This window comes from Trachurus trachurus, assembly GCF_905171665.1.
Source record: "Trachurus trachurus genome assembly, chromosome: 6".
Taxonomy (NCBI): Eukaryota; Metazoa; Chordata; class Actinopteri; order Carangiformes; family Carangidae; genus Trachurus; species Trachurus trachurus.
Genome location: NC_139897.1, coordinates 10660628 through 10684381, shown reverse-complemented (window position 1 = coordinate 10684381; position 23754 = coordinate 10660628). Strand labels below are relative to the sequence as shown.

Below are 23754 nucleotides of genomic sequence, written 5' to 3'. Positions count from 1 at the left end.
CAAACCTTAAACTTCCTGAGGTTGTTCTTTATTACTTTTTTAATATCACTCAGCATGGAGGCCCATAAATATCTTTGGATGGATGATTGCGGGCTCCATATTAAATCATAGATTAACCCAGAGCACCAATAAGAAGTTCAGTCACCGTCTTCTCTTGTAGGTGCGACGATGGCTTCTCAGGAACAGACTGCCAGCCCTCCTCCCCCCTTTCATCCAGCGTGCTCTCTGACTTTGAGTCCCAGGATGCATTGCTGGCCACATGGCAAGAGGTGATTGGCGGAGAGGTGGTGACCCCTGACATGGGTTGTGGAGTGGTCTCATCTGGATCGTCTCTATACTTCAGCAAGGTAGAGCAACCAGATTTGCCGTCTCTAATAATACTGTGTATATGGTCTTTATGCTCTTTTTGTATTTTTGTTCTTACTGAAATAGTTTTTTCTTTAAACTCAGATGAAGCCGGAGGCCTCATTTCTTAAAATTGCAGCTTTTTTCATAATTTTTCATGAACTTCTGACCTTATTTGGAAGAAATTAAATTGGGCACATGGATGCTATAATTGTGTTTTGATGCAAATCCAGATCCAGATGTAAAAAAAAAAATATTGTGTTTTAAAATAAATAATAGTTAAATAAGTAGTTTAGAAGATTCTGCAGTCTTGGTAAATGTAAGAATTTGATTTCTCATTACTTCCTAGATTTTACTGCCAAAAACTGCTGACCCCTGACCTCTGAAAACTTATAGAATTCATTCCATCTGATTGGATGGAAGTGTAGATAGCTGAACACTTTGCTTATGTTGTTGCAGCTTTAACACTACATTTTAAATTGATCCATATAGTTTAGTCATAGCAGCTGTTCCCAGAAAATAGCTTCATTTACTAATGGCAGGAACATTTATTTAAGTGCATTTTCAAAGTCTAGAATATTAGTCTAATAGTTATTGGCAACACATTTAAAGAATGTATTGCCAAAAGTACAAAAAACAATACTTAACAGTTTGATCATTGGAAATTGTCCATGATTTACTGCATCTTGGGCAAGTGGGAGCTACAGCTATTGGAAATATGTCCTGTAGGTCCTAGCTGTTATCATCTACTGTACTTAATATGCACAAATGTACTTCTGTGTTGTTGTCAGGCGGGGCTGAGGCAGCTGGTGAGCTGGGACCTTGACACTGAATGGGCAGAGTTTGTCCAGTTCTACCTGCGGGTGGGTGGAGACTGGGCAGAGTGTAACCAGGCGGACAGCAGAGAGGAGGGTGTGCTGCTGCAGTACAGCAACGACGGAGGAATCAGCTGGGGGCTCATTGCTGAGATGTACTTCACTGACTTCACCAAACCGCGGTGAGAAATGTGGGGAAGAATAAAATGGAAGAAGCTGATATTTCACAACTTCACAAGGAGTGTTATACTGTATGTCCTTGTGATGAGTGCATATACTGCTGGAGAACTGTCACTAACCTGTCTCTTCTACCACTCTCAGCTTCGTCCACTATGAGCTTCCCTTGGCCTCCAAGACTCCCTCCACAAGGTTTCGCTGGTGGCAGCCTCTTCACTCTGGAGAGGGCTATGACCAGTGGGCAATCGATGATGTCATCATTTTGTCAGAGAGGGAGAAACACATCATCCCCATGGCCAATCCTACTCTACCACAGGTCAGGAATCAGTCTGAGGAGGTTTTCCTATAACTTGTCATTTGTACTGCGACCTTGTGCAGCAGCGTTGGCTTCATCTTGAGATATTACTTCCTTTGTTGTAATGGGAAGTGTCAGATAGAACAGCTATACAATCTTGAATCTTTGCAAAAGCTTATCAATTTATCTTACGATGAATATGTTCTGCTGCCAACACCGGTACCTGTTAACACCCAACACTTCACTAAACCCGCCTGCCTCCTGTGTCTACAGAACTTCTATGAGAAGCCAGCGTTTGACTACCCTCTGAACCAGATGAGTGTGTGGCTGATGCTGGGTAACGAAGGTATGGAGAGGGATGGCAACAACAGCTTCTGTGCCCCAACGCCCTCGGCCATGGTGTTTGGGCGCTCTGATGGGGATAGGGTGGCCGTCACGAGGGACCTGGCCCTGCGTCCCGGCTACACCCTTCAGTTTAAGGTATCTGTGTGGAAAATGAAATACTTGTAAAGCAACAGAATATTCAAATGAGCCATTTTGGGGAAGAGGTATGCAGTACAACTTGATCAGAAATTAATCATTTGTTAATTTTCTCTCCTTCACTTTCCATACCAGTTGAACATAGGCTGTGAATCAGAGTTCAGTGCTTCTGCCCCAGTCCTGCTGCAATACTCCCATGATGCCGGTCGTAGCTGGGCCCTGGTGAGAGAGGGCTGTTACCCAGGAACCCCAGGGGTAGGCGTGTGTGAAGGCAGCGGCCGTGAGCTTAGAGAGCCCACTGTCTACAACACTGGAGACTATGAACAATGGACCAGGGTCACTGTGGTCATACCACGCAATGTTGCAGCCAGGTAGCTATGGTAACAAGCATGCACTTGGATCTGCTAAGCTGAATAAGTGTTTTTGGACTTTTTTAAATAGATTTTATACACCGAGTATTTTTATTAGTAGCTGAATAGCACAGTTTGAATGTCTGCTGTATCTCTCATTCTCTAATCCTTCTCCCCTCATTATCCCAGTAAAACCAGGTTCCGCTGGTTCCAGGAGAGCAGCATGTACAGAGATGCTCCACCTTTTGCCTTGGATGGCGTTTACATCTCTGAGCCCTGTCCAAACCACTGTGGGGGACATGGAGACTGCATCTCTGGAGTCTGCTTCTGTGATATGGGATACACAGGTACAGAGACAGAGGGGAAAAGGAAAAGGATGAAATTGAAAGAAATTATTTTAAGAGGTGCTTGGCGGTCAAACGTTAGAACCTATCTCATGTTGGCATAGTCCAAATGGATGATCGCTGGTTCGAGATGATTTTTACCGCATGTCATTCCCCTGTCTTTCCCTTTGTTCCACAGTGGAGCAGGATAGTTGCGTACCGTCTGTGGCCAGTCCCACAGAGCTGACCGAGGGCTTCGAGGGGAAGCTGAGCCCTCTGTGGCAGAGCCTAAGTGGAGGGCAAATTGGAGGAGGCTGTGGTATCATTGGTGAAGGAAAGGCCCTTTACCTCAGTAGCCCTGGGAGGAGAGAGGCACACACAGTCCCTCTAGACACTACCAACACACGGTGAGTGGAATTAACAACTGCAAATCTCTCGTCAGAAAGTGATGGACATTGGAAATTGCTGCATGTTTGTTAAATGTTTGAACTGAAATTTGTTTTTGCTTTTTACATGTAGGTTAGTGCAATTCTACATCCGCATCGGCAGCAAGAGTTTGGGGCCCACTTGCACCAGGCCTCGCTCCCGCAATGAAGGTAATTATCTGTACTGCTGTACTGCTCTACTGTATCTGGCTTGTTACTGTCTGTTCCTTTTCACTCATGTGTCTTTGATCAGCCTTGTGATCCAGCCAAAGCTGTGTAGCTACAAATCTAATTCTCATCGTCAAATTTTTTTCTAATGAAGAATCAAAGTCAAGCGTTGTCTGGTCTGTTCTCTTGATTAGTCAGCAGATTGTGGATTTCTAGCCTGTAGCGGCAGAGTCTCAGTCCGTTTCTGCAGTGTCAGATAAAACCCTGCCAGCCTTTTAAATAGCTTGTCTGTAATTATCAGGATTTCTGGACCGTATTTGTTTGGCATTTTATTCTATTGTTTTTTTTTTGTCTCAACTAACCCTGCTCTGTTTTTCTGTATCTATGAAAAATGAATTCCCATCTAACTGCTATACACCGTGCTCTTATTTGTGTAATTCCAGGTGTCATTGTCCAGTTTTCGACCAACAATGGCGTCCAGTGGCAGTTCCTAAGGGAGCTGGACTTCAGCTCCTTCCTGGAGCCCCAGGTGGTGACCATTGAGCTGCCACCTGCAGCCAAAACGCCATACACAGTTTTCCGGTGGTGGCAGCCACAGCAGGGTAAGGTCATCATTAGGACACAGAATACTAGAGAAAAGCACAATTGAAAAAAATGGTATATTACTGTATCTTTTTAAAACCACAACTTTAATTTGTTTTTGTTTTTTTACATCTTTCTCTCCATACTTGTAGGCAAACACTCTGCCCAGTGGGCCCTGGATGATGTCTTGATTGGTATGAATGACAGCTCCAGGACAGGTTTTCATGACAAGTTTGATGGCACAACCCCTCTGAGACACAACTGGTACCGCATTCAGGGTGGAGAGGTGACAGTGGACTGTCTGTCTTTGGACACGGCACTTACCTTCAACTCGGAGGCCATTGATAGTGAGTCACACGAACACATTACTGTCCAGCAACACAGACACTTGGATGGCTGCACGATTGTCATTTGTAGCTCCTTGACTGGAGACTGGAGAGGACGATGTGCACACGGGAAGTAAAGGGGTAACTCAACACTCCCTCAACAATCACTGTCAAGTGGCTCCTGAGTAAGACACTTAACACCTGACTGCTTCAGTGAAATGGCTGCTTTTGTAGTGAGGACTGAATGTGCTGAAGTGAATGACATTCTCTTACAGCATTATACTATAGTGTATCTGAGATATTTTGACCTGATATGTGTGTGCGAGTGTGAGTGCTTGTGTACTTGTACATGCCCAGACATTTTATACACCATATGCAAACCATATATCTGCACACACACACACACACAAACAAACCACATAAGTGGCTGTGCGGGGACATCACAGCATTCAACACACAAGAGACTGAAATTGAATCACCCATTTACTGTGGGTGCAGTGGGTCCTGCATTATTAATGAGAGCAAACCTGATTGAACATCCTGCCTGTTATTTATTCCTGCATCAAGCTGTGAGCGGATTTACTTTGCACAAATATTACATTACAACTGGGCCCATTCATTAAGAGTGCAAAGCAAGAGCAATTTGGCAACACATCTATAAACAAGCTCCCATGTGCCTCTGTGAACACATAAAGCACTGATTGTCAGACTTGAAGGCTTTTCTCATATGTGCTGACACATGCACACATTTCACACATAACTCTACAGCATTCATTCAAGGCTATATTTCCATTTGTATCTGGACTTGTGTTGACTTTGTGTTTTGTGTAAACACTTTTCATTTTGTGTGGCCCTGTCACGGAGATTAGACAAAGTGAATATGGAGAATGACTTTGGTTATATATGTTAATCAGGCTATACTAAGTGCCTACAAATGTAATGTTGCCTTCACTCTGTTTCTGCAGAGAAGCCAAGGTATGCAGAGAGCTGGGACTTTGAGGTATCAGGCTCGTCATTCCTGCAGTTTGAGCTGAGCATGGGCTGCAGTAAGTCCACCTCCTTCTCCCATGGTGTGCGGCTGGAGTACTCCACGGACTGTGGTCGTCACTGGTCTCTCATCACTCCAGAGTGTGTGCCCCCAGCTATTGGCTGTGCTGGTTATACTCAGAGCTCCATCTATACGTCAACTCAGCACAAGCACTGGAAGAGGATCACTGTCTACCTGCCCAGTGCTGCTAAGTATGTTTTTGAACATTTATACCCAGAATTAGTGGTTTGTGTTTGATCAAAGTGTAGAAACTCCTGAACCTACTATACTTTATAACTGTGCGGTTGAATCCCTCAGTTCCCCCAGAACCCGATTCCGGTGGATCCAGACCCACTTCACCCCAGGGGCCGAAGGATGGGCCCTAGATAACGTGTTACTTGCCCCTGGATGCCCCTGGATGTGCTCTGGACATGGTCTGTGTGACAACGGACGTTGTGTGTAAGTAAAACTGTGCTTTATGCACAAAAGATTACATTACATTTACATTTATGTTGTCCTGTCATGTAATTGTTGCTTTTGCCTCACTTTCTCACACAGGTGTGACAAGGGTTATGGAGGGGCCCACTGTGTGCCTTTGGCACCTTTACCATCTGTCCTGAGAGAGGACTTTAATGAAAACCTGCAGCAGGAGACCTGGCCTGAGGTGTATGGAGCAGAGAGGGGAACTCTGAGTGGAGAGCCTCTTAAGTCTGGCACAGCCCTCATCTTCAAAGGGGTAGGCGTCTCACACGTGATGAAAAGAACAGCAAGAACAATATTAATATCATTAAAACAAACAGTACAGACACTGCTTGAAATCTCTGGATCAACAACCATCCCTATAATCTGTTTGCAGGATGGTCTGCGAATGATCGTGTCAAGGGACCTGGATTGTACAAACACTCTTTATATACAGTTCTCCTTCAAATTCATCACCAAAGGTACTAGATACATTTTTGTCTTCTTAGTATAGCTGTATTTTTGTCAGACAAAGATCACTAAGTCACTTTTTTTTCAAGCATTGGTGTAATGGTTCATCTCTGGTTGCTTTTCTAGGTGTCCCAGAGCGCTCTCACTCTGTGCTGCTGCAGTACTCTGTGAACGGAGGGATTAGTTGGCTCCTGTTGGATGAGTTTTACTTTCCAGCTTCCACAGACACTCTGTTCCTCCACCTGCCACTGCCAGCCAGTGCTCAGACCAATGCCACCCGCTTCAGACTCTGGCAGCCTTACAACAGTGGTGAGTGGACTGTCTGTGTGAGAGTACAAACTATTTATATCTGACTGTTTTTTCTTCCTGTTTGCTTTTCTTTCATCTCATCTTTCCTGAACTGCCTCCCTCTTTCCATCTCTTTTTCATCTTTCCAAACACCAGTATGGCTGCATTTGCATTTTCCCACACATAACAATCTTAAGGCCTATGATAATTGTCATGATGTTCTTCAGGTAAGAAAGAGGAGGTGTGGGTGATAGATGATCTCATCATCGACGGCAGCTCCTTACACAACCCACCAGTGGTGATAGACAGCTTTGAGGAAGGTCCCAATGAATCCAACTGGCTGTTCTTCCCTGGGGGAAACACTGGCCTCTACTGCCCCTACCAAAAGACTGGCTTGTATGAAAAAAACAAGAACTTAACTTTGAATTTATCACAGTGACTGTGCCCCATTGTGCATATTTTGTTTTTACATCATCTAAGAGCCCAACAATGATAAAATTTGCAAAACGATGTTTCTGTGTGTGTCTGTGTGACTGGTGCAGGGAGGAGGATGAGTCAGCGCTGGTGTTTGTCTCCAGTGAGCTTGGAGAGCACTCTGTTACCACCAGAGACATTGACGTAAATGAGAACACTATCATCCAGTTTGAGGTATACAAACACAGCCTCGATGAACTCTTTTCCAAAAGCAACAATGAAAAATACGTAGTCCTTCAAGACATGGCTCATCAACTTTGCTGATGTCTGCGTGTTTTTTTGTCTCTCCAGATTAATGTGGGCTGCACAGCTGAGAGCTCTTCGACTAACCCTGTACGCCTCGAGTTCTCACGGGACTTTGGTGCCACATGGCATCTCCTGGTACCCCTGTGTGCTGGTGGGCCACAACCATCCTCACTGTGCTCCACAGAGCTCCACCCTGCAAGCATATATTTCCCTGGTACAACTCAGGGCTGGAGGAGAGAGGTTATTCACTTTGGCAAGCTTCGTCTCTGTGGGTAAGAGCGGGATATATCCTGTACAGTACAGAGGCAAAAGAGAACAAGGGGAAACTTTTTATAAAACCTTTTCAAATTATTTTCACTTCCTTACAAATAACATTTATTTATCATCTCTAATTTTTCACATTTTAACCTCCGTACAGGTCTGTGAGGTTCCGTTGGTACCAAGGTTTCTTCTCAACTGGTTCCTCTCCTCCCACATGGGCTCTAGACAACATCTACATTGGCCCACAGTGTCAGGACATGTGTAATGGCCACGGGGCCTGTGTTGGTGGCACCCACTGTGTGTGTGACCCTGGCTTCTCTGGACCTGACTGTTCTGTGCCTGACACCCCCAACCCAGACTTCCTCAAGGAGGACTTCGAAGGTAGAGCAACACACAAAAGGACATTAGGGAATAGTTAATTTGGAATGCATATACTGTATTTTGGGGGTATTTGATTTAATCTGTATAGCATTTGTTGATCAACTAGAATTAATCAGAAATTGCATGTTTACAATTGACTGGTTTCAGTTTATTTGACTGTGAGGTTTCAGGTTAGATTGTTACACATTTTATGACTTTATATATTTTCTTTATATTTTTTAGAAATATATTTTAATATTTTTTAGAATTCTTTGCATTTGGACAATTGCTGTTTAGTGTACATGATGCAATAATGCTGATATTTTGTGTTAGTATTGTGTACAGTAGTAGGTATCGGTTCAGTTTTCATATGTATTGTATGTGTGTTGTAATGTAATAAATTGGTCTGTGTATTCTTATGTGTTTGTGTCTTTAGGTGGAGCTGTGGATGCTGAGCGTTTTAGACTTCTTAGTGGTGGTAAACCATCCAGGAAGTGTGGTATCATGTCGAGTGGAAACCACCTGTTCTTCAGCGAGGATGGGCTGCGCATGTTGGTCACAAATGATCTGGACCTCTCAAATGCCAGGTATACCTACTGCTATCCATGCAAAGAAAATCACTCAACAACTTCATCAAAATGCAAGATGCTGTTTCCAGGTTTCATTTGTGATCTCATGTGTTAATGGCCTTACTCTGTAGGTTTGTCCAGTTCTTCCTTCGTCTTGGCTGTGGAAAGGCGGCTCCAGACCCTCGCTCCCAGCCTGTCTTGCTGCAGTTCTCTGTGGACGGAGGTCTCACCTGGGGACTCCTCCAGGAATTTCTCTTCAGCAACAGCAGTAACCAGGCTCGCCTGGTGGCCCTGGAGATCCCACTGCGTGCCCGCACATCTTCCACTCGCTTCCGCTGGTGGCAGCCCTCTGAGAACGGACACTTTTATAGTCCATGGGTCATTGACCAGGTACATTAGTATAGTATCCGGTCAACCATCCAGCCATAAGGCTTTTATTTCTGTCAAGAATTGAAACATCATGGCTATCACTCATGCAAAAAAAAAAATCATATTCCATGTGAATTTAGTTTACTAGCTTCTGTAGCTTCTTTGCATTAATTATGTGATTTATAATTTATCCTAGGTGGTGGTAGGTGGCAGTGCCAGTGGCTGGGGGCCTCTGGAAGATGATTTCTCCTCAATCGATGGCCGCTCATGGCTCCTTCACCCAGGAGGAACCAGAATGCCTGTCTGTGGCTCTGATGGACCTGCTTTCGCATTCATTGAGAAATCCAACACTCGTTATGCTGTTACCACTGACATCAGCTTGGGTCAAGATGCCTTCATACAATTTGAGTTTTCAGCTTCCTGCTCTGTCACCAACTCCTGCTACTGTAAGCAAAAGAAAGTCAGGATAAAACACATTGATTGTCTGTATGGAAACGTGAATAGCACTAACATGAAAGTAGTCCTTTTATTTTACATTTAGATTCATATAGTAATTAGCTTCTTTTCTTTCTATGCAGCTGTAGAGTTGGAGTATTCTCTGGATCTGGGTTTGACCTGGCAGCCTGTGGTCAGAGACTGTTTGCCTACAAGCCCAGACTGCTCTTCTTACACACTGCAGAGGCTTCTGGTTTCTGACACATACAACAAGTGGGGACGCGTTACCCTGCCCATCCCATCATATGTCAGGTCAGCAGTTCCCTGTACCTAACATAGACGTATTGACAAATTTAAATAAGCCTGTAACATTTCCTGATTCTACAATATGTTCATTTTTTTATGTTCATGTTGGATTTACAGTTTATAATTTATTTGAACTTGCCTTGTGAAATCTCTCTGGTTTTAATTTATGTCTTTAGGTCTCCGGCCACAAGATTCCGTTGGTTCCAGCAGGCTCCGTTTGACAAGCAGCAGACCTGGGCTCTGGATAACCTCTACATTGGAGATGGTTGCCCAGATATGTGCTCTGGACACGGCCGCTGCCAGCAGAGCTCCTGTGTGTAAGTAATGGCAGCCTCTTGCAGGCATGTGTGGTAATGTGGGGGAAATTTATGTAAGGTACTGAATGTAACCAAAGTCTTTAAAGTAAGATGTGGCAGTTAATATTGTAGTGACCAAAGAAGTGAGGACCAGGAAAGAGCATTAATAAACATTTATCACAAGCATTTAAAACCAAAGACTCCAGGACCAACTAAAACCAAATAGAATACTAAAGAGCAATAAATCTAAAAAGTCCAAACAAAACAAGACTAAAATAACAATGAAAATAATAATGCTGAAAGTCTGCTTTCCATCTCCCACATCTTTCACTGCTCACTTCTCTGCTTCCACTCACAGAAGAACTCAGACTTCTTTATTCAGCAGTTCTCTTTTTTCTCACAAGTCAAAACGCTCACAGGTGCAGGCAATCAATAATTAGTCAGCAGCAGATAAAAACCATATTGAATAGCAATAAAACACCAGATGTAAAACTTGCGTACACCAAGGTTTTTCTATTTCTTAAAGTAATGATTTAAAAGTCAGCAGCCCAAAATAAGTAATGAAGTGTTAGAGAGTAAAGTTTTCAAAGTTTTATCAAAACTGTTTTGTATATTCTTGTATGGGACCATGTTGTTTAGCGAATAGTACAATATTTAGGTGCTTAATGAATGTTTGTATTCTTCCAACGAGACCTGGGCGCTGGAGACAATCCTCTTAATCAGAATGGGGTAATGGCCTTGTGAACACAGTGTATCCTCAAGGGAATCCTTTCAAATTTGACTGAAACATCCAGTTAGTTCAGTGGTCAAAGATCAAGTTGTATAGAACTGAGTTGTATACAAATGGTTAATACTTTGACCGTTTAAGTTTGGTCATGTACAGTCATTTATGTTTGTGTTGCAGTATTAACATCAATCAATCAACTAACTCAATTTGAATTAATGGCCCGTTTCTGTTTAAATATGATTATGTGCATCTGACTTCACCATCCCTCCCCAGATGTGACCCAGAGTGGGGAGGAGAGTACTGCGATGAGCCTGTGGTTCCTCTGCCATCCCAGCTGAAGGACAGCTTCAGTCGAGCTCCCTCACTCAGTCACTGGCACATTTTAACTGGAGGAAAACTCAGCACTGTGTGTGGAGCTGTGGCCTCTGGAGCTGCTCTGCACTTCAGTGGTGTACGTATACATCTACCTTCATTTTTCAGTCCAGAGATATTTTTGAGAGCCAGACATTTGAAACATGTTGCTTTAAGTATTAATTTGTTATGTAAAAGACCATTAAGTGGGTAGCCATCAGCCTTTCTGTACAGCTTAACCTCTCTGGAGGCACTTACTGTAGGTCTGTATTGCAGATAGATGCCTATTGACAGGCTGATCTTAATGTGAAAAGGCACTCTGCCAAAGAGGCCTCTTAAGACTGGTCGTTTAGGTCTAGCAATTGGCCGTATCAAGATAAATGATCAGTGCTGTCAAAGGTCAGACTGCACCCACTATTTTTATATGTAAGTCAGTGTTATTATTATTATTATTATTATTATTATTATTATTATTATTATTATTATTATTATTATTATCATCATCATCAGGTAAAGAAGACAAGACAAGACATTAGGTTGGGGACTTGTAGATCTGTTTGAGGGGAATGATAAAGATAAATAGACAGGTGTACAACCATCACAGGCCTGTGCTAGCTAAACCCTCTGATTGACTCATGCATTTTCACGTGTCTGTGCACAGAGTTGCAGCCGCCAGCTGGTTACAGTGGACCTGAACCTGACCAACGCTGAGTTTATTCAGTTCTACTTTATGTATGGCTGCATGATCCCACCTGGCAACCGCAACCAGGGTGTGCTCCTGGAGTACAGTTTGAACGGCGGCATCAACTGGCACCTACTGACAGAGATCTTCTATGATCTGTACACCAAGCCTGGGTCAGTGTTTCACCTGCCACACATGACTACCTGCATATAACTGAGTGAACAGTGAACCACAATATCTGATACTGTGTTGCCTGTGTTCAGGTTTGTGAATGTGCTGCTGCCCCCTGCTGCCCGGCAGGAAGGGGTGCGTGTGCGTTGGTGGCAGCCACAGCATGAGGGAGCAGACCACAGTGATTGGGCTCTGGATAACGTCCTCATCGCAGGCTCAGATCCACGCGCACAGATATCTGACACATTTGGAGGGGTGGCGCTGCCCAACCATGAGCGAGCTCCTGCTGACGGGACTGCAGGGAGGATAGGTCAGCCGAGTGAGCAGGAGGAAACACCCATCGGTACATGAACATTCGACCAGGGATCTAAATAAAAGCAAAACCTGAAAAATCCATTACAATGTATACATATATATGTATGTTTTGCTAATCAGAGAACCTCTTTCTTTATTCTCAGTGAGTGACCACTGGTTGTTCTCAGAGGACTGCTCTGTGCAGCGTTTCTGCAGCTCTCCTGATGGGGTGATGGTGTGTGGGAATGCTGATGGAAGAGAGGTGTATGCTGTCACACATGATATTATCCCCGACAAGGGCTGGGTGATGCAGTTCAAGGTAAATAAAACAAGCCTAAAACAATAAATATGTGTTTTTTTCATTCATTAAACAAGTTCACTCTGGTAACATGCCATCATTATCTGTGTGTTGATTTAGATTGCAGTCGGCTGCAGTGTGCAAGAGCGTCACGCCGACCGGCAAATTCATGTCCAGTACTCAGCTGATTTCGGAGTGACATGGAAATACCTGGTTCCCCAGTGCCTGCCCGCTGACCCCCGCTGTGGAGGTCAGGTCTCACAGCCGTCAGTCTTTTTCCCTGCCGAAGGTTGGAAGAGGGCGGTCTATCCCCTCCCTGACAGCCTCGCTGATACGTGAGTTATCCTGCTACTCTTTGTTCCCACAGTGCAACCACAATGACATGCTTGATAAAAACCACACTCATATAAATGATTAAAAAAAAGCCATGCGTCTATTTTGATTACCTTCTAACCTTTACCGTCTGTTCCTCAGTGCGGTGCGGTTCCGGTTTTTCCAGCAGCACTCAGACATCCAGTGGGGTGTGGAGAACTTTTACATTGGGCCAGCATGCAACAGCCACTGTGGGGGACATGGGGACTGTCTGGATCAGCGCTGTCTCTGTGACCCAGGATTCACTGGACCAAACTGCTACCCTAGCACTGCTCTTAAGGTGGATTAATGGTTTTTATATGTATTCTAGTGTCAAAAGGAGAGAAGAATGATGAGTTGTTGTTTGATTTTGCTTGTTTCAGATACCCATGATTTATATTCTGTGTTGTTTTCTGTAGGCATCTCTGAAGGAGCGATTTGACTGGGAAGGGACAGCAGGACCTCAGTGGCAGGTGCTGGAGGGTGGCAGGCCCTGCACGGACTGTGGTGTGTTAGTAGAAGGGACAGCCCTGTACTTTGGTGGTGCTGATGCCAGACAGGCTGTCACTGCTGATCTGGACCTTCGTGGAGCCAAGTCAGTACTCACCTTCTGTCGGACAGAACAGGATACGATACTGATCTTTAAATATTGTGTTTTAAATCCTAACCTGCATGTGTTTTTGGACAGGTTTGTGGAGTACTGGGCCAGGATTGGAAGTGAAGATAACATGACCATGTGCCATCGTCCAACATGTCGTAAAGAGGGAGTGCTGCTGGACTACTCCATTGATGGAGGTGGACTGACAACATAAATATTACATTGCATTGTGTGTTTTCAACATCTTCCCTTTTAATTTTTTCTTCCATTTTCTCATCCTGTCAATGTTGCTTCCTCAGGTGTGTCCTGGACACTGCTGCATGAGATGGATTATCTCAAGTATGTGTCAGTGAGGAGAGACTACATTGTCCTCCCAGAGGGAGCTCTAACCAATGCTACCCGTCTGCGTTGGTGGCAGCCATTTACCATTTCCTCTGGTCTGGCCACCCCCAGCCTGGAAAGAGCCCAGTGGGCCATAGATAACATCTTGGTGGGAGGTTCAGACATCAACCCATCCACCCTGCTTGACACCTTTGATGATGGTAAGTTTTTTTTTCTGTGCTGATGGAACAACTTATTTGAAATGCTGGAAATCATTGTGACTTTTCAAAACCAAACTTGTGGTTTGTTTCTCTGCCTTTCTCCAGAGGGTGTTTCCCATGAGGAGAGCTGGAGTTTCTACCCTAATGCTGTACGCACAGCTGGCTTCTGTGGAAACCCCTCATTCCACTTGTACTGGCCAAACAAGAATCAAGACAGAACACACAACATCTTGGCCACTCGAGAACTCATTGTGCAGCCTGGCTATATTCTGCAGTTCAAGGTACAGTACTGTCAGAGGGTGACGTACATTAAGTAACAACTGTCATTTGTCTCGTACACTGTGACCTCAATTCTTAACATCTCTGTCTATGTAACAGATTGTTGTTGGGTGTGAGGCAGACACATGTGAAGACCATCATTCTGTCCTGCTGCAGTACAGGAAGGATGCAAGGTAAAAAAAAAAGAAAGAAAGGAAAGACATGCTTTGAACATGTGAAGTTGGGAACTCATACTTAATTAACCCAATGACCTCTATAGTCTATATGTCTTAGCTCTGAGGAGCCATGTAATGTCCGGTGGTGGTTTTTGCTTCAGTCTTGCATTGTTGTTGAGCACAGCTGACAGAACTTTTCAGGCAGAGGTTAGACCCACTGTACACTGTCAAGCACAGTAATAGTTAGTGACTCATTAGTGCACATAATGTGACATCAGCAGCTTAAGAGCTGCCTGTGTCCCCAGATCACTGCTAATGTTTCCCTATTTCTCCACGAGGTGTAAGTAGTGATAATTCATGATAACGTGTCATTAATTTGTTCACAGCTTGTGTCCACTGCCTCCAATAATCACAGATTGGATGAAATACTTTTGCAGTTACAATCAGGGCTTGTTTTGTTATTTGATGGGCTTTCTTTCATATTACATTGATTAACAGCTAATGTGTAGCTCATGCAGAAAGATCTTTACAGCCATGATGGAATTCTCCATCAACTGATAAACTCTGACTGACATGATATATGACACAGCAGCATCACTCTGCTGATTATCACCGTACTATGAATATTTCTAGTTTGACAACATGTTTATTTTGTCATACAGATGGATTTAGCATGGGCTGTTTTCACATCTCGGTCTTTCCCAATAGGTCTGACTCATGGCAGCTGGTACAGTCAGAGTGCCTCCCCTCATCGGTCAACAACGTGGGCTGTTCACCTTTCCAGTTCCACGAGTCCACAATCTACAGTCCAGTCAACAGCTCAGCATGGACAAGAGTCACTGTCCAGCTGCCAGACCACGTCTCCTCAGGGTAGGAACTCACACATTTTACTTTTTGGTCAACAGTGGATCATATCAACTGTTCAATATTCAATATTAACTGTGGCTTCGTTTTTATCTGTCATCATTCATATTTCTAGACATATGAGCAGAATAAAGGGCAACAAATAAGTCTGCTGTCAGTGGTGAAAGGCTTTTATGATTTGTTGCATTTGTTGCGTGTTTCCAGGGCGACACAGTTCCGATGGATTCAGAAGGAGGGAACAGGGGAGCGGCAGAGCTGGGGAGTCGACCACGTTTATATTGGAGAGGCCTGCCCAGGACTCTGCAGCGGCCACGGCTACTGTACAAACGGAGTGGTCTGCATCTGTGATGAGGGTCACCATGGTGGGCCACAAACGGCATATTACGCCAAACTGCTTAATACACACAAGCATTGTTTATACTGTTCAGCAAAGATTTGTTGCATTGGGGTATTATTGTGCATTAATACTGCAAGACTATTTGTGACAGCAGTGCTCAGTGACTTTTTGTTCAGAAATGTTGCAAATGTTTACTTTGTGTACTTAGTGTCATTTTTAATTCTGTCAGTTTCATCACCTCCCCTCTGCGTCTTCCGACCTGAACAGGTGACGATTGCTCACTCTCCAGTAGTGACCTGCCCAGCTCCATCAAGGACAACTTTGAGTCCGGCAGTGTGTCTCAGGAGAGCTGGCAGCTGATCCAAGGTGGCGGAGTCGGCAGCGGCTGTGGTCAGCTGTCACCTCATGCGCACGGAGACTCACTGTACTTCAATGGCTGTAAGATGAGGCAGGCAGTTACTAAACCGCTGGACCTCACTCGAGCCAGGTACAGGTACTACCAAAACATACTGTACATAAACTAATGACAAATAATCTGTTGTGAAAAGTTGAATATTTTATTTCTTTGACCTCTCCTTTTTCTTTTCTATCTCTTCTGCAGTAAGATCATGTTTGTGCTGCAGATTGGCAGCGTGGCACAGACAGACAGCTGTAACATAGCTCTGGATCAGGCCGATACAGTAGACAGAGCCGTGCTGCTGCAGTACAGTGTCAACAATGGAGTCAGCTGGCATGTAATCGCCCAGCACCAGCCCAAAGACTTCATAAAGGCCCAGAGAGTCTCCTACAACATCCCACTGTGAGTGCAGTGCACACAGGGACATGCAGATAACTAGTACTGTCATCTAATCAGACATCCTTTATAAAGGCTTTTAAGCTGTCACTTAAATCACAGTGAATGTTTTACTATTTCATGTATAAATGGTTGTAAATCATTAATAAAGAGTTATGGATAATGGATTATACTTCTACCCCAATAATCATAGAACAGACAGGCTAAATTAACTAGATAGATAAAAATAATAGACGTCTAAATGGCGTATAACTCATCCATAAATTGGTAGCAAATTAATTATTAAAGTTTTCATTTATTGGTTCATTTATTATCATTTATATGTACAGTATTATTAGGTTGTACTGTTTAAAGCAGTGTGGTAAACATGAGGCTGCTGGGAAGCTACATCAGTGTAACTAGTGCTGACACATTTGTTGACCTTTGCTGACCCTGCAATTTTTCCATGGTCTCTCCAGAGAGGCGAGGGTTAAAGGGGTGATGCTGCGATGGTGGCAGCCACGTCACGATGGTGCGGGACATGACCAGTGGGCGTTGGACCATGTGGAAGTAGTTCTGTGAGTACCCAATTCCCAGGCAGACCCCGGCCCCCCAGGCTGGCCCCCCAACAGAGCCCTGATCTGCCATTGTCTCTACCTCTGCCTGTAAAAAAAAAAAAGAAAAAGATCCCCTCTACTCCACACAAACACAGAGATACTGTTTACCACCTACAACAAAACCATCAGCACTCACCCGTTATAAATGCTCATCATGGCCTCTGATGTCAGGCAGACTAGACAAATTACTGCAAAGTGTGTGTGGAGAGCTCTGTTTGTGGATGAAAGTTCTGTGGATGACAGATCAACCCCTGCTGTCAAATCATCATATTTTCAGTGTCTTGTAGAGCCCATGCATTGCCAAGAAATGATAAAGGACTGATGTGATTTTCCATTGAAATGACCAAAGAGTCTTAACATGTTCAAAAGCATATCATATTAATAACCTGAAACAAACTTGGTGAGAGTTGAATTTAACAACTGAGGTCATAAATTCCAACATTGCTTAAAATGTCGCCATTTGTTTTTGTACTGAAACTCTTATTAGATGTGAAGCACTCATTCATTTATCCATTTACAGTATTCACCCATTTGCAGTGGCCCTTATAAGTCATGGCAGAGATCACTGAGCCAGGATCAAGTACAGTACACAACACTGCTGGTGGCTTCACATCTGTGATGATGTGTCTTTGTTCTACTGTCAGCGTTTTGTTTTGTGTATTTTCCACTCCCATTTCATGCAAAACTTGTCCGACGTTTCTTTCTACAGGAAGTAAAATGTTTTACAGACTGACAGAACTTGCAAAACACACTGCACTGATTCATTGATTGTTTCTCTCTTTCTTTTTTCCTCCTTTTTTTTTTACATTCATGTTTTGCATTTTAGTCTGTAGCCCGCATCAACAAAACATTTTCTCCGAGGGGCAGTCAGTTCCAGCTTTCATATAGAGATTCAAATCTGCAGACTCTGCAGGGCACTGAAGATATCATGAAAATGCTCTATACTCAAGCTAGCATATTCTTAACATGGCAATATCATCAAGCATTTTGAATGCATTCTCTGCATGTTGCTGTGGGTATCAGAGCAATGTTCCCACTCATGTGGGTGCTAATTGTTCATTTATATGTGTACCCAATGCATTTCAAATGCTGATTACAACAGTCATGTGAGGCACACTGATGTGTCCTGTACAGTTACATGTACACACACACATACGCACTTGAACATACACTTATGCCTAACCTGAGCTGTCCCTGGTCTACGTGGCCGTGACCTGTCCCACTACCCTCCCCTCGCACCTGCACGGTTTTCAACAGTGTCTGCTGAAAAGAGTAACCGTGATCCTCACACTTTGCTCTGTTGTTTATTTCTCTCTGTTCACCACTCCTCCACTCCTTCACACATTCCTCCTCTCGCTCCTACACCTGCTCAAATCTTTTCTTTTTTGCCACGCACCTTTCCTCCCTGCTGCTTAATGTCACCGACGTGTTTGATCATGTGGTCATGCTCACTCCTCCGCCTGTGCCGCCTTGTGTCCTGCCTAATGTCACCCTCCTCCTCCTTCTCCTACTCCTTTTCCTAACTTCCTTACCACTTTCTGACTGTCCCTCCTCAAATCTCTTTCCCTCTTTCTCTTCTCCCATTCTGGCATACAACGGATGGATTACTGCTGTATATCTTGCTCTCTGTCTGTTCTGTCTCTCTCTCTGTTTTTTTCTTACCTTCTCTGCATCTTTGTTGCATTTCTTTACTGTCATTCACTCACTCTTCACAATCCACTCTTCTGCTCTCCATTCTTCTTTCATATTCTCCTTCTTCCTCATTGTCTCTGTCTGAACGTTCACTTCTTCTTTGAACTTCTGACTTTCTTTCTACCTCTCCTCTCTTCTCCCTTCTCCCCACTTTGGGCCCCTGCCTCCCCAGGCCGGGGCTCCTACCCCCCCAGACCTTTCTGCGAGACAGCAGTCCCCTCATCCTGCCTCTCCCCTCTCGCGCTCTAACCTCTGCTCTCTTCTGTATTCTGCTCCCTCTGGCATGGCTGTAGTGTCAGGTAAGTTATCCGCCTCTTCCTGAATGCAGCCCCTCCCTCACCCTCCTCCCAGCCCTCTCTTCCCCCTCTTACACTGCGCACACCCTCCCTCAGTTTCACTGACACACCCCTCCTTATCATCACCACGGTCATCTCCATGCCCTGGCCTTAACACAGCACCAGGCAGGTCAACAAGCAGACCAGCTGCTCACAGCTCCCAGGTGGAGGCTCACTGATTAAATGATCCAACACAAAGAGCTGCAGAGACAGAAAGCACAACCAAATTCACAATATAACAAGAGTAGTGAAATTCTGACAGGTGGTGGGATTTTTTTTTATCACCAAACTTAATTTTGACATCACATGCCTTAAAACGGTTGAACACAGTGTCACCAGATGAGAAGAGACTCCTGTTAAATGGCTTGGATTTTGAATATGCAATTACACAGTAATTTACACATACAAATGTCAGTGGTACTGTGTTTGTGTTTATATGTGTGATGTAATCCATCACTGTAGCTGTTTCTGTTTGTTTTGTTCTGGCTACTACCTCTGCTACAGGCAGCTCTAGCCTTTTTGATTGAGCTGCTACTTTACAAGCCGACACATGCAATGCAGTGATCTTATGTGGAAGAGATGACTGTTTGTGGGTCCAGGATGTTTCTAACTCAAGCCCAAGATAAAAAGAGGCTTCTTTTTCCCATGCAAACACTAGCATCAGTTGCAATGCAGGGCATCTTGCACCATTCATTTCAAATGAAGGCACATTTGGCCGGACAGTTTCATCCAACTAATCTCCTTCATCCAGCTCCTTGCATGGCTTTGTGGACCGACTGTTGCGACAGCTCTCCATCCCTTTTTCACTCATGGCTGTCTGTCTGTCTGAGGACAACAACACATGACTCTGAGCCAGGAGCTCCCTCCTCATTGTCCCTCACATTTCTGACCATAAGTCAGAAACATGCCAGTGTACACACACACACACACACACACACACACACACACACACACACACACACACACACACGCTCAAACAAACAGTTTACCAACCATCCCTCCCATCCACCACTGCAGTTCCACCTCCACAGCCATCACACACGCACACCACCATCACCCTCCCTGCCCCACCCGCCCTTATCCCCCCTGCTTCGCAGAGGCCCCTGCCTGCCCTGGCTGCACTCCTGGCTCACTGGCACCGCCCTGCTGGATGGAAGAGGCAATGAACAGGCTAAGCAACAGCGATCTTCCGCAGCTTTTTTCTGTGTCTCTTAGTTTCAAAACCACCCCTCTCTGCTCATAACCCCGCACCTTTATGGCCTTGGTTTAGTTATTTTTCTTGTCGCCCAGTGATGGCTGTCGACTCTGACCTCAAACACTCAGTGTCAGAGTTCCCTCTTAGTATTTGTAACCGTGTGTTTGTAAATTGTGTCCCATGTCTTGTCCTGTGACATTTGGTCTTCCATTGAATACACGTAGCTGTAGTTCTACCGCCATGTTCACGTTGTCTAGCTGCCTCTCATTTGTGGAAAACATAAACGAATCCAGTTGTGTAGAGTAGAACCACCCATTATCCGAGCCATTAGACCCATACAGCTGTTGAGTGTTTGAGGTTATAGCTGAAACATGATTTCAAAAGCAAGCATGAACCCGGATGTGAGAGAGTACGGAAGCTGCCCATGACTTCTCATGCGTGCGTGTGCGTGCATGGATCTGACTGTGTGCATGGGAATGTGTGGATTTTTAGTGTCCTTCTCTCAGTCACTAATGTCCAGACTCCCCCTCTCCCCCTCTTTCACCGTCTTTTGTATCCCTGCAGTACCCGTAAACAAAACTACATGATGAACTTTGCCAGACAGACCGGCGTGCGTCACTACTACAGCCGCAAGAGGCGGGCACTGCAACAGCGTGCCTGAACCCAACCAGAAGGGATTCGCCCTCTGACCTGCCAATCACACATCGACCTGCCACGCACATCCTTTTTCTCCTGACGACATATCGCCCTGTTGAGTCCCATCCACCGGTGGATTCCAGTCAGCCTTAGACTTCCCTCACCCATCTCTCCCTACTCTCTGCCAGAAACATGGGCCATCCAATCAGTTTACGTCAGCCAATCACGGCCTTCCCAACCACACGGGTCGGCGGGAATGAAACTCAGAAGGAAGGAGTGAAGCGGCCATTTTGTTTACTTTTTTTCCATGGACAGTCGGGGTTTCTAGTTGTTTTCTAATTGTTGCTGTGGTTCCTCTGATTCCTGTCCCCACCTGCGATATCCCTCCCTCTGGCTTACCTCCCCATCACACCTCTCCCCTCTCCTCACCCTGCTTTTCCTACCACACTGTGAAATTGAGAGATAATATATCACTGCTGAACTGACCAGCCGATTGGAGAGTTGCCTCCCAGTTCCACTGAGCCGCCGGGGGAGGGGGAGGACCGCTCCACTGCCGCCAACCAGTACGCCAGGAGAAAGACCACGATAATGATATACTGACCATGAAGAGGAATAACGGTGATGAAGAAGAAAAAAAAAGTACTGTGTTCTTGCTGTTCTGTGTGTCTGTGGGTTCTTTTTGTGATGAGTTGACTGTGGTGTTCTGTTCATTTGTTTGTTTGTTTTCTACTAATTCATATGCTTTTAAGGGGGGAAGGGAGGGGGGTTGCTGGGTTCTGTTTCCTTTTCCTCATTTACCTGGAATGGATGTGGGCTGGGCGGAAAAGGCCTGGCCTTCACAGCAAGAAGGAATGAAAGAATGATTTGCACGATGGGAAAAGGAGAAAATAAGAAAAAATTAAAGACTGAACAATGATTTATGTTTTTTTTATCATTTTTTATATATGTTGGTTCCCGAAAATACAGATATTTATGGTAAATGGTTCTTCACGTAACCTATTTAAGATGCACTGTGCGTGAAATCTGTATGTTATTTTTTAGTGTTAAGTTATTAGGCAGTTGAGTCAGGCTCTCAGACTGCATCATCTCCCCTCTTCCTTCTCTTACCTCTTCTCTTGTGCTGTTTCCCCCTTTCCATTCCTCTCTCTCTCTCTCTCTCTCTCTCTCTCTCTCTCTCTCTCTCTCTCTCTCTCTTTCTCTCTCTCTCTTTCTCACTTTGTCTCTCTCTCTCTCTCTCTCTGCTGATTTCTGATACCTGGAGGTGAGGCTCTATTAGTGTTGTTTTTTGAAGTCTGTGTAATATGGACCCTCTGCCCTCAGTGTAACTCCAGTATAGCAATCTCCTGTATATATATGTATATCCACTATGGGGAGACCCAGCAGCCTTATAAAAGGGAAATAAAGAACTGTCCAAACCTCATACTGTACACATTGCTTCAAATGCTCTCTTTCATTATTAAAAGACAAACCTGGCATTTGTCCATTTACTTTTCTTATTGTCAACATGCCTCTCTTTTACATTTCAATTTGCCTTTCATCTGTTACACTCCTCTTAATGCACTGAATCTGGTTAAAGATGCAAATCATTTGCACCAGGATGGAGAACATGGGACTGACTTAGAAGTTACAATTACTGAATGTGATCTATCAGTTGTTGCACCTGTGTGGTTCACTTCTGTGATTTCATCAGTTTTTGGACACAAATGGAGCTCTACAGCACAGAGGAAACGGACACCACGCGTTTGTAGCATCCGTTGATTGTTGTGGTTTTTTCATGAAAAGTGTTGACAATAAGAAAAATATGGATGAAATAATAGAGAATAGACAGAATTGCCAATTTTGTCAGGAGTGTGTGGTGCAAGAGAGAGAAAAGTAAATATACACACATCTGATTTAGAAGATTTATTTGATAGACATTCAAACATCAAAACATATTTGGAATTAAAATATTTAAATATACAGTATATATAAATATATAGTAAAATGTCTGGTGCATAAGCCAGTGTCTTCAGACTGGGAATTCATGACAGACAACTGCAGGCCTTCATCACTGCTCCATGCTGAGGCTGCAGAGATGCCTTGGTCTTCACCCATATGCACATTGTCACCCTTGACATAAAATTAAAAATGCTCATAACATAACACACCAGGAGTCTTTGGTCACAAGCTGCCAACCATCACAGCTACAGTGGCAAGTGTTACAGTGATGGAGAGGAGATTGGCTGTGACGGCCAGGCAAGAGTTACAGTACGGCTTGTCACAGCAGGCATAGCTCATGGTGTAGACAGTTCCTTTGATGCGCATTTTCTGCACCTGGCTGCAGTCCTTCTGCGGCATGCAGCCCCTAGTCGACCAGACACTGTGATTGCCGTAGCGACCATCTGCCTTGTAGCAAACCTCACTGGGAGGGCACTCTGTCACAATGAAGTCCACCATGCTCCCCTTCGGCACAATGGGGGTGTAGTAGCAGAGCAGGTTGTCACATAGTAGCGAGGGAAGGAGAAGGTAGAACCACAGCACAGAAACATGCTGGAGCTGCAACATGCTCAGTCTGCAAGGAGGAGACGGACATCTGCTATTTTACTGACATGACTTAATGTGTTACATATACAAATAATTCTCAATAAAGTTTAGAGAGTTTTAAGAGAGATTTAAATAAGAAAAAAAATTTCACTCAAGCTCTTAAAAATCACTACACTAGTTACACAATGTTCCATTACGCAACTTTCAACATTTAAATCATGCAATTCTTTGTACTCACATAATCAAAGTATCTACAAGCCAACATCACATCACTTCAGACTTGACAAAGCTCCAAAAAATTTACATAAGCACTTCGATTAATACTGTATATTGACCGGTAAAGTTCCCTGTTTTCAAGAATTGCAGTGAAAGAACCAAGGAAACTTAGCAAGTTCAGTGATGCAGTGAAGCCTTGCACAAGTGTTGATGATTTCAGCTGATTGTCACATTGAGAATGATTAATGCCGTCAGGGTAGACTGATGGAAGA

The 23754-nt window shown here is 44.3% G+C and overlaps 1 protein-coding gene across 2 annotated transcripts in view; it reads left to right on the top strand.

Annotated features, from left to right (window-relative positions):
- reln (reelin) overlaps positions 1-22004 on the top strand; it is a gene marked incomplete at its 5' end in the record, with an annotated part of 88675 nt that extends 66671 nt beyond the window's left edge. Inside the window, 41 exons of one of the 2 annotated variants that reach the window (XM_083974039.1) lie at positions 161-347; positions 1137-1342; positions 1482-1653; positions 1906-2112; positions 2248-2483; positions 2652-2809; positions 2985-3192; positions 3305-3381; positions 3822-3980; positions 4113-4307; positions 5252-5525; positions 5632-5772; positions 5872-6049; positions 6170-6254; positions 6370-6552; positions 6759-6927; positions 7074-7179; positions 7297-7523; positions 7670-7893; positions 8309-8459; positions 8573-8831; positions 9007-9256; positions 9389-9557; positions 9728-9868; positions 10848-11025; positions 11587-11780; positions 11871-12121; positions 12237-12391; positions 12491-12705; positions 12845-13022; positions 13141-13316; positions 13410-13516; positions 13619-13861; positions 13967-14142; positions 14240-14313; positions 15004-15165; positions 15364-15521; positions 15764-15983; positions 16098-16295; positions 16748-16846; positions 20672-22004. In XM_083974039.1, the coding sequence (XP_083830165.1) occupies positions 161-347; positions 1137-1342; positions 1482-1653; positions 1906-2112; positions 2248-2483; positions 2652-2809; positions 2985-3192; positions 3305-3381; positions 3822-3980; positions 4113-4307; positions 5252-5525; positions 5632-5772; positions 5872-6049; positions 6170-6254; positions 6370-6552; positions 6759-6927; positions 7074-7179; positions 7297-7523; positions 7670-7893; positions 8309-8459; positions 8573-8831; positions 9007-9256; positions 9389-9557; positions 9728-9868; positions 10848-11025; positions 11587-11780; positions 11871-12121; positions 12237-12391; positions 12491-12705; positions 12845-13022; positions 13141-13316; positions 13410-13516; positions 13619-13861; positions 13967-14142; positions 14240-14313; positions 15004-15165; positions 15364-15521; positions 15764-15983; positions 16098-16295; positions 16748-16846; positions 20672-20768 (7243 nt within the window). In that variant the 3' untranslated portion in view covers positions 20769-22004. Of the gene's footprint in view, positions 1-160; positions 348-1136; positions 1343-1481; positions 1654-1905; positions 2113-2247; positions 2484-2651; positions 2810-2984; positions 3193-3304; positions 3382-3821; positions 3981-4112; positions 4308-5251; positions 5526-5631; positions 5773-5871; positions 6050-6169; positions 6255-6369; positions 6553-6758; positions 6928-7073; positions 7180-7296; positions 7524-7669; positions 7894-8308; positions 8460-8572; positions 8832-9006; positions 9257-9388; positions 9558-9727; positions 9869-10847; positions 11026-11586; positions 11781-11870; positions 12122-12236; positions 12392-12490; positions 12706-12844; positions 13023-13140; positions 13317-13409; positions 13517-13618; positions 13862-13966; positions 14143-14239; positions 14314-15003; positions 15166-15363; positions 15522-15763; positions 15990-16097; positions 16296-16747; positions 16847-20671 lie in introns of both variants that reach the window. The other variant, XM_083974038.1, reaches the window with a different exon arrangement.
- Between the last annotated feature and the right edge of the window lie 1750 nt (positions 22005-23754).